Genomic DNA, 11015 nt, shown 5'->3' with positions numbered 1-11015 from the left:
GCTTAATACCATCAGTAAGGTAGGTATCAGCTCACAATCTGCATTTAATAAAGAGAATTTAGTATGAAGGGTGTGCGGAGCTCTCCATCTGGTGTAAAGATTCAAACTCTACCGTGAAACACCCTATTTCTGTTTCCACTGAAGACTGGCTTGAAGGTGGCCATCAAACGGTTTAAGCTCAGCATTTGGCTTGCTAGAGAATCTCGGCAAGGATTGCTTTGGTTTCTAATTAATAACATTCTGACTTATGAAACCCTGCTATTTTGCTGCAGAGGGTGTTCTGCAATGCAAATATTTATGTGAAATCCTCACAAGAGCAGTTGTGTGGCCTTGTGTTCCCTCTGCTTGCTCTGGGGGATCAGTTAACAAACACTGTTTCAGAGATGTATATTTTTCCTCTGATATCAAGACAGACAGGAATTTTTTATAAGATGTTCATTTCTAGCTGGTTTAGAAACTGTATTTATACAAGGGAATATGCTTCATCTGAACCTGCATGGAAATAATACTGCTATACATATCAGAAGAATAAGTTGCCATAGAGAAAGCACTTGCTTCATGTAGTTTGTCTTGATACTTTTAATATTTGAAAACTTGTTACAGAAGGGAAGCTAGGGTGCGTTAGGATTAAATCTGTAGGATGTCTTACCAGGTTGGGTGCACATTTCTGAAACCTCCCCATCCTATCTCTGATACTTTCTCAACGGGGAAAAAAACTGTGCTTGAGAGTGCCAGGTTGTGTTTGTGTATTTGAGTGTCTGAGTATTAATAAGACAGCCCAGGACCGAGTCTGTTGGTCTTGTTTTGTTTGTTGGTTCGGTGGGGTTTTGTTGGTTTTTTTTCTTCTTTTTTTTCTTGTTTTTGTGAGAAGCAAATAAGCATTTAGAAGGCATCGATAGGAAAGCTGATCAGCTTGGAGGCAGAAGCTGAGAGATATTGAAGAACAGTTTACAGCCACTTTTCTTCCTTTAAGTAGCGTTGTGCGTATGTTGATTTTGAGTCACAGTAGACCGTTGTTTGGTCTCTTAAATCACAGAAATCAGGTTGCATGTTGGTCCTGTAGTTCCTTTGGACCTCACGTCTTATTACAAATGAACAAATACAGTATGAGATCTTGGTTCAGCTCCTGGATGAAATAAATTTGAGTGACTTTTTTTCAGTCTACAGAAGCAAGATCCTGGACCCTGGAACAGCAAGATTCCTGGTGGAACATTGCTGTTCCACCTTCACTGAATGTGCTTCGGTTAGGCCGTTGTCTCTGGTGTATTGATGCTTAGAATAATAAATGTTAAGCCCAGAGGAGACCGTTAGTTTGTCTTCTCTGACCTTCTGCATGTGTCAGGCTACAGAATTTCACCGGGTTACTGCTCAGCAGAGCCAAATAACTCGTGCTCCTCTGAAGTGTGTATGCCTTGAAAGATGAAGATTGAATTGCTTCCCTTTCTTTTAATGATCCCGTGCCCTTCTTTCTTTCTCCACTTGTGTAAAGTATTTGTTGGCACCAAGATTTTTCTCTCTTGCAGGTGTTTATCCACAATGTTCAAGTTGTTCCTTGGTAATGTAGATAGAATGACCTCCTTAAATTTCTCACTGTATGACATTCATTCACTATCTTTTTTCTTCTTCTAAGATTTTTCTGCACCTTCTCTATTTTGTATATCCTGTTTTTAAGCAGTTTAAATGAATGGCAAAATGTGAATACTAGGCAAAACATTCTAGTATCAGTCTCAGCAATACAAGGCAAAATCAGCTCTCTATCCACTGCTCACTCCCTTGTACAAGATGTGCTGCTGTGGTACTTTCTTGTGATAGGGATCCGTGCTCGGTTGCCTGTCCATTACCATCCCTAAATGCTTAGGGCTTTCCTAGGTAAACTGGTGTTTCTTTGGAGGGGGTTGGTTTTTGTTTCTGCTTTTTACTACTTGATGAGTCTTCGTGCCACATGGAAATTTTACAGCAAAGAGTTCCTTTTATCTATAGATATCGCTGTTAAAAACATAGTGAGCATACTGCTGTAAAACTTCAGAATCCAAGATCTAAGGGACCTGTGTACTGATGCCAGTGATTTTTGAAGAGAGGTTGACGACTCCGGTTTCCTTAGAATCTTCTATTAAATGCAAGTCGTCTTATAGCCAAAACATACGCACGCATAACGTGTGTTTGTGCACGGGTATAGTCACAGAAAGGCCTTCACTGTGACAAACCAAAATGTTACTTCAGTCCCACACTACTTGTGGATACGATAATAACCCTCTGGCTTTAAGGGAGTGCACTCAAAAGCGTTTATTTATTAAATGCTCATGTAATATGCAGCTGGATTATCCCCAGTAGAATCATTCGTTGGCTCTCTGCTTTTGCTTTGTTTGAGGAAGGGGGATGTCTGTGTGAATATTCCAGGTTTTTGCGTGATTTATTTTCTCCTATCTAAAATATAATCTTAAAATAATAATAAAAAAAAAAAAAACCCTTTGCTCACTTTCACTGCGTATCCTGCATATGAGCAGGGACAGAAGTAGATCGCTATTTGGAAAGCTGCCACCCCGATATTGATTAGTGCCACTTTTTTCTACTTCAAAATATTTCATAAAATTAACAATTGGACTCCTCAGCATTTTTAATACCTTACTACACCACAAATAGACTCCTGATATGTACTGCTGACAGGATTTTGATATTCTTAGGGTTGAAACTACGTTCCCAGTTGCAGGCCGGATAGATACGCATATTGACCAGATGGAGAAAGACCACGAGATGCTGTAGGTCGCAGAACAGCTTGCAGCAGGAGTGACAGTGCCTGCTGTTTGCTTCCCTTGCACGCTGCGCTGCCAGTCCCCTGACTCTTTAGGGGAAAGGAATTCGTTCCCTTTGAGGAGGGGAAAGAACACAATAAAAAAAATATTTTTTTGGTTTATTATTTTATACTTTTTAGGCATGTAGGTGCTGTCATGGCACAAATGGGTAAGATTATGAAGTGACCACACGCAGCACGGGTAGACTACCACTACGCTGAAACCCGGATTAAGTAAATACTTTTCCCTAGATAAGCATCAAATCTTGCCTGTAGCCAGTGAGGGGTAAAATGTGGTGCCTCCGTTTGTGCTGTGACTTTGCAGTAGGAGGGCTCCAGAATGCAGCGTTCAGCAGCATTTTGGTTTCTTCGTTAGAAGGCGCTTTTCAGAGTGACGTTTTTCACTCTGGATTTACTAATGCCTGATTTATAGAATTTAGAAAGAACGTGCCTTTTGTTGTTGAGGTTCTGTGGGGCGATATGTTAATCTTAAATTAGGTTAAGGAACTGGCATTCAAGTTACTGATTTCCATGAATGCCAGTATATTAATTGGAAAGTTCTTAATTGCAGAAAATGTCTCCTGTTTGAATGAAAAGCTGCCAATTATGCTCAATAACTTTTTTAGCAAGACACTGTATTTGCACCTGCATGCGGTACTGGTGGCGATGCAACAAATCTGTAGAGAGATAAGCACCAAATTAATGAATTCAAGTTTTCAAAGAACCTACTGGGTGAAAAACTGTCTGTCTGCGTAAGAAACAGCAAACATGCCCCTCAGAAACGAGCAGCCGCACCGTCTGTAGCAGGCACGTGTGCTCTGATCTTGACTTAAATGATAGTCCAGCTGGAATGGTAGGGTGAATCTTACTGGGTTGCATTTCTTTATGAACAGGCAGTACTTTGCAGCAACAGGGAGCTGTGACGTACATGCATTACTGTCAGACAATTTTTAACAAAAGGACAATGTTTTCTAACTGTTCTGAGCTTTCTGACTGTTTAAAAAATAAAAATTGGGGTTTTTTTCTGGAATATGATCACTCAAAAGTTCTTACACAGGGGCGTTATGGATTGTGAGGATACAGTTTGTAACATAAATTGTATTTATTATTAAATATTTCAGCAAGAAGTGAATAATGGATAAAATGAAGCAGGGTGGCACTTTTGAAGAAAAAGGCATATCCATTGCATCTCAGGAATCAACATCATCTCTGTGATATCTTCCCAGATGTTTAGCTCAGTTATCTGTAAACAGTTCCTTGTTTATCATCCTTTGTCTGGCAATTAATCTTGCAAGCAAATTCAAATGTAATAGACTTTGGATGAGGAAAGTTTGTCTAGCAACATTAATTCTTGGTTAAGAATTAAGGTTCTGGAAATACTGTCTTTTGTGAACCTTGATTGAGGCTGACGCGTGCATGTGTGTGTATCTCAAAAATATGTTTTTTAATAGGAAACGTACCTTTTCCTCCCCCCGCCACTTGTAGGATTCCTGGAAGACTGAATGACAGGAGAACTCCCCTGGGAGAGCTGAATTGGATCTTCACTGCGATCACAGACACCATTGCATGGAATGTCTTGCCTAGAGGTAAGACTTGGGGAGGTGAATCAAGTTTTCATCAGAAGTGAGCATTGCTTATTCAAAGTAGAAGGATGAAGAGTAAGATAAATGAGACACTGAAATAGGGAGAAAATTAAAGCCTGATATTGAAAGAACAGATCAGACTGGATCTTAAGGCGAGTTAATTTTTTTACATTCGCTCTTTTTTTACCAGAAGTATTTCAGCAACCTGATCTTTAGAAACCAGAAGGGTTTTTTTCTGTTGCTAACATGATTGCTTTAGTTTAAATAATTTTATTTCTTACTGTGTTTGTAAAGACCAATCTGTTTTCTTCCAGCCTTTGTTAGTATCGTAAATAAAGGGGTTTTTCGTTGCTGGTAAGACAGTCTGTGTTTCCCATGACTAACTTCATCCCGTTTCTCTACCTCTGTTCTGCTCTGAATTCATACTTTGGAGCATGGGTGGCCAAATCTGTACACAGTTTTCCAACTGTGCTCTTTCTGTTGCTCAGTACAGCATAAATTCTTCTTTGCCTCTATAGAAGATGGTGCATTTGTTGTCTTTTAGGATTCGTTTTGGCTTCTCATAAGCACATCAAACTGCCAGTTAACAGGTGTATATAGTTCTTGATGAAATAGTACACACAGGTCCTTTTCTCCCTCAGTAATTTCCAAAAACTTAGAGAGGCTGAGTTTAAGTGAAACACCAAAAGAAGCATTTTATCCAGAAAAGGCAAAAACCAACCTGAGGTAGAAAGTATTTAATTCTGTTAATGGAGAGCATCTGCGATGTTTTAAGGGAACTCAGAGGGCAGATTTCCATTTAATAGTTGTCATATCATGTCACTGCAAAACTGTTGTCGATTCCTTGTTACTGGAATAACATATTAACATGTTTTTATGTTTTAAATGATTTTTGCATATTACCTGAGGTACTCAAGTTACAAAGATATGCATCTAGTAATTCATGCAATCTCTTGGCAGATCTTTTCCAGAAGCTCTTCAGGCAAGACCTGCTTGTGGCCAGTTTATTTCGTAACTTTCTCCTGGCAGAAAGAATTATGAGATCGTACAACTGTACCCCTGTCAGCAGCCCTCGTCTACCTCCAACGTACATGCATGCGATGTGGTAAGTCACAGCCAACAGGTTGCCCTCACTGCAAAGGCTGTGTGCTGATGCCTTAGGGAGTTTTCCGGCACTGTAGTCATGAAAGATTGTTACTACTTAAATCTACACAGTGCTTTACTGATTCAGTGGATCAAAAATGAAACAGCATCTGGCAGCATAATACTCATCTCCAAATGTATTTCTTTTCTGTGCATACATAATTATAACGTAATTCTGTAATATGGAAGCTTCAGTTCAGCCATGTAATCTTTCAGTCCTAATAGAAAAGAAGTTGGGCATCTGCTACCTTTATTTTCACAAAGTAAAGCTAGTCACCTGTGATTGTGAGGAGTGGGGAGAGCTGAGGGCCTGAGGGAAAAAATTCTTAACTTGCATTGTTGAAGTAGAAGATATTTTTTGCTGCAGAGTTCATCTACCCTTACTGTTGCTTTTAAGGTGATTAATGGAAATGGAGGTGGCACAGTTATCGAAAAGCTCTTAAATGTGGTTTTGACTATCAAACAAATGTCCTGTGAATAATAATAACAGTAATAACAAAAATACTTCCTTTCATTTTTTTATTCAGTGTGATTAAGAGTAGAACAGTACAAAATTTGGCTAAGTACAAACTGGTACAGTCAAGCTAACGTCATTCTGTAGGAGAAAATGATAGCTGGGTAACTTGCTAAAAGGCTAATACAATGGCAGGTAAACGTAGCTGAGTGGGCTTAATTTGCCTGCATTTTCAAAATCCTTTTGATAAGTTTCCTCCATAAAATTGTGGAGGAAAACAAATGTAGAGGAGGTATGAGGTGATGATGATCAGCATACAACTGATAGCAGCATCAGTGAGTTCAAATTATATGTCACGCTTTCTCTAAGAAACAGAAGCAAGCTAACAACAGAGAGCCCCGATAGCATTTGCAGGTGCAAGCGGTCATCGAGGAGGCATTTGCTGGTAATACAAAGTTGCTTTAATTATTGAAAAGCATGGAGGCCGTAGGGGAGGCTTTGGATGGAATTATTAGCAATTGGGCAGCCTTGCTAAATGTACTGTGTGTTTGTACGTGGCAAACAATGTTCTTAAGTGCTTTGGATTAGCAACTTTTGAGGAAAATTGTTTCAGTCATTTGTAAATATGGCGAGTTGTTTTATCATTATGTTACGTGAGGGACATAATGAGCGGGACACGTTTTTTGCAGAAATTTTGAAATTAGAACAGTAAATTTCTTGAGTTATTTATAGCTTCCTTATTGCCAGCATATTAAAAACCTGTATTTCTGGTTCCTTACGGGAATATAATTAATTCTTATTGCCAGCGTATTAAAAGCCTTTATTTCTGGTTTCCTGTGGGAGTATGACTTGGAGTTGGTGTTGCCATCCGCGTGCTGAACCACAGGAATGGAACTAGGAAGACCTGGATCCCATTCTGTATCTCTCATAGTCGTGCTTGGTAGCATGATGGATCCTAGAAACACAATCTTTTCTTTGCTTGTGTTGTAGTTCTCCTGGTGCAAAATGGTGCTGTAAATACCTTTGTAAAGTCCCTCAGACCATACCACAGGATAAGGGCACTGTTGCTGCTTTTTAGGATTTACCAGAAGGAACTCCTTAAGAAAAGTCACACGCAGGGCTTTTTTCCTTGTGAATCCCAAACACTAGCAAAGTAGACAGCAAGTGAGCAGACAATCCCTTGACACACTTTATTCAGTGTCCTCCAAAAAAATATGCCGTTTGAAGCAAATCTAGCAAAGGGGAAAATTCCACTTTTGTCAGAGGCGGTTCAGTTCATTATTATGAACTTTTAGTAAGGACAGATTTAGAAACTAATTTAGGGCTCGTTTAAATATTTTCTAAAAATAATCATCTGCACTTATCTATCGCCTTTCATTCAAGAATTTTCTAATGGAGCCCTGATCTGAAACCTCCAAACCCATTTTACTGTTTAGATAAACTAGGTAATGTGACTGGAGGGCAGGGAGAATGGGCCAAAGGAATGTTGAAAAGAATGGAAACTTCAAACAACATGATTCGGTGATCACATTGAATCTACATCTGCATTGTTACGTCGTGGATGATACAGCCAGTTTTTGCTGATTGCTGTTTTATTGAGACTTTTCACAGATTTTTTCATACCCTGCATGTCAGCCAATGTTTTGGGGAGCGAGTCCTGGCTGCCGTGGCATCAGCAGTGGTTTGATCTGCCAGCGGTGGGCAAGAACCTCCAGGTTCTCTCCTGCAGTGTTATAAATGCATAATGAATGCAAATAGTGGCTCTGGTGTGTATCAGCCAGTGCTCCTCAAGGATCTGACTTCAGACTTGAAGGGACTTCCAACCCCTCCTCCTCCCTCCCTCCGTGCTTTTTGGGCTGTTTAGTTGGGTTGTTTGTGTTAGGGCCTCGCACTTTTCACTGTTCCCATGTAACCCTGATCCTGTGTGTACCAGGTGTGTGTTCCTGACTCAGGTTTTGGTTTATTGCTTGCAGCCTAAGTGGTGGTGTGATGTTTTAGCTTCTCCAGTACACGTATGCATACGTTCTCCTCTCTTCCATTATCCTCTGGGTGCTCATCTGGCTTCCTAGGCTTTGCTCCTCTGTTCACAAAGGTAATATAAGAGTACCATGTTTCTCTGCTGTTGCGGACACAAGCTGTTCTGCACATTCACAGCTGAGATAGTGACTAAAAATGGGATCTACATACAGATATAATTCTATATAATATCCCAGCAGAAGGCTAACTGGAGAAGCAAACTACTGTTGTACGTTAGTACATTTTTCGCACCACCTTTTGCAGAAAAGGCGTAAGTAAATCTCAGTGTTTCACTGACGGTAGCAATGTTACACACCATCTCTTCTGAACTTTGCATACGCTGCCCTGATCTCCCTCCTCATCGCAGCAGCAGCCACGACTTTGCTCTCGTGGTGCTCTGCACTGGCCTTGCGACTCTCTTACAGGGAGCATCTCGCAGTCAGCGAGAAGGGAAGGAGCAGAAAGAGCTCCTCGCTGATGCAGATGGGCTCCTGAGGTCAGACCGTGATGTTCCTGCTTTCCGCTTTGCTGTCTGTAGCTGGACGACAGAGCTTTGCCGCGCCTGGTGACGCTGAGTTGCTGAAGCCATAGAGGGGCTGAGCGAGGCTGGCAGTGTGCAGCTGGCTGTGAGCGTGCCGGAGGGGTGGGCAGATGCTGCGAAATGTTCCTTGCACTTGACTTAAGCATCAGTTTACCTCGTGAATAATTATAACTGCCCCTTTTCAGACGTTAAATCTGAACCATTTGCTCTTTACCTTTTTTGCTTCCCTTTGTCTGTGCTTGTTTGATAATTTTCCCTACGTCGCACTCAAATGTCTCATGATTTGGGGGTCTGGCACGGTTGCAATAGAAGCACTGAGGCTGCTGGAGATATGAGCTTCTGTTCCTTTTGGTTTAGTCCTTTTGAAAACAGCTTTATAAAATTTTGACCTATTAAATTGTTGTTCTAGCCAATGTTACCTGTTCTGTTAATTATCCTTTTTACCTGAACAACTGAGGAAAAGCAAAAACTTATTTTTTGAGGGAAAATTTGACCCGCAAGCTGTCAATCTTTTTATTTCACCAAGAAGGGCACCGTATTTAGGAAACAGGAGAACTGATGTCTGTGACCCTGCCCTGTTTGTAGGCTCAGACACATTTCATTCCTTCGTGCCTGTCTTTCTTTTATTGGCTTTCTCTGTTCTACTTGCTTAGGTGTAAACCCTTATGGGCATGGGCTGTTTGTTTGTATTTGTATGGTGCCTCGCACTGTAGCTTCTTGGCTGCTGCAGGCAATACTATAATATAAGTATTAATATTAATATATATTGATTGCCTGGCTGTGCTATTCAACTATGGGAGTCGTTCTGTCTATTGTGCAGTAAGAATAGGAGGCCTGATGCTCTGTCAGCATCTTGATCTCTGTTGTGATGGATTATGGTTTATACGTTACTGCTGTTGGCAGCAAGTTATATTCATGGCCTTTGAAAAGACCTAATAATGTGTTTGGAAATATTTCCTAACATAGGTCATATATTAAAAATGAAGTACCTTAATTATGCTTTGAGAGAGCTATGATTTGTCCATAATAGAAATACTGCAATAGTGTATACACTAACCATGAAATTCTAGTTGAAAGAAAGTCATAACATACTGCAAATAAAATAAGCTTGAAATTCTAGCTGAAAAGAAAACCGTAATATAGCAACCCAATTACAGGTAAGAGAGGAGCTGGAGTCTTTGACCATTGCGGGAGTGTTGCAGAATGGATGCAGGTCTGCTCACCGATTTCTCCAAGAAATGAGTCTCATTTAGCTACACAGAAAGACTTAGTATGTCAGCAAGAAAAAAGTGATTGTTTGAAAGGGTATTTGGAACTGTTTGATATTTGAAGGATTAGATTCATTCAGATTACACCGTTGATTTAACCAGGGTTTTTTTGTGTCTATGTGTTAGTCTTAACATCTCTGAGACGCATTAATGGACTACAAATAGTTTAATGGAGAGAAATGTAGGACAAAAGCAGCAAAGCATGTGCTTTAAGTTGTGGCTAGAGCAGGGGAATGCATTGGTAGAAGAAAAGAGGATTTCATAGTTGAACCAAATATTCACAGCAATAAATATTTTTTTAAAAATAGCTGTGTCTGAGAAGCTTCCTAGCTGTCTCCCCTAAAGCAGGCTTAGGGAATTCAGTGTTACTGTGAAGCAGGTGAATTCAGGCTGAAATCTGAAAATTCAATCAAACAGGTTATGTAGTTGAATTGTACTTGCAGGAAAAAAAAAGCCATGAAAAATCTTGTCCAACGTACTTGATAAAGTCTGAACTATTTAACGGTTCCAGAAATACAATTCAAAACAAGTAGATACCCTGGTGCCTGAGCCCCAAGACTACAGATGGCTTCAATTTCTCTTTAGTTGCTCCTCAGCATGACTGTCCGAGTAAGAAATACTCATTTTCACTAATATTATGTGCGGTGCAATATAATACAAATTATTCCCAGAAGAAGAGAGAATGTTAAAAGACATCAATAATATGTTATAAAAAATGTGACATGAGAATTAAAAGCATTAGACATTGACTCAGCCCAGAAAATTTGAGTGTAAGAAAATCTGCCTTCATGATCTGTCAGCTAATGTAGTATATGTGGGTGAAGAAAGACTAACGCACATCACTGTAACCATGTTTCATTTATGCTGTTAAAGTACTACTGTGGGCTTCAATTACCAAACATTTCATGGATTTGCACAATAAAACAGTCATTGAGCAAAGCTGGAACTCTCGGCCTTCTGTTCTTTGCTTAAAAGTCCAAACTTTGCAGCACCTCCGTGAAGCAAAGTAAAGGCAGCTGGATGAGTTCACATTAAATTATTAAAAGTTTAAACAGTCCTACTGTAATGAAACTGGTATTAAACTGAGGGGGGGAGATAGATGGAGTCTGGGAGGCATGTGAATAGGGACTTTGTGCTGAAGGGCTAAGAAAAATTGAAATTAAAATATAAAGACAAATATATGAGTATTTCTGTCACAGCAGAAGAGAGTTAATGATGGAAT

General features: G+C 39.9%; 1 protein-coding gene across 2 annotated transcripts in view; it reads left to right on the top strand.

The window, feature by feature from the left end:
* Nucleotides 1-11015, top strand: part of RPTOR (regulatory associated protein of MTOR, complex 1) — a 162328-nt gene that overhangs the window by 73815 nt on the left and 77498 nt on the right. For both annotated transcript variants that reach the window (XM_009324534.1, XM_009324533.1), the window contains exons 8-9: nt 4274-4374; nt 5332-5476. In XM_009324534.1, coding sequence (XP_009322809.1) covers nt 4274-4374; nt 5332-5476 — 246 coding nt within the window. The remainder of the gene's footprint in view (nt 1-4273; nt 4375-5331; nt 5477-11015) is intronic.

The sequence above is a fragment of the Pygoscelis adeliae genome, unplaced genomic scaffold, assembly GCF_000699105.1.
Source record: "Pygoscelis adeliae isolate BGI_AS28 unplaced genomic scaffold, ASM69910v1 Scaffold445, whole genome shotgun sequence".
NCBI lineage: Eukaryota > Metazoa > Chordata > Aves > Sphenisciformes > Spheniscidae > Pygoscelis > Pygoscelis adeliae.
Note: the sequence above shows the minus strand (reverse complement) of the source record. Positions and strands in the feature narration are given on the sequence as shown.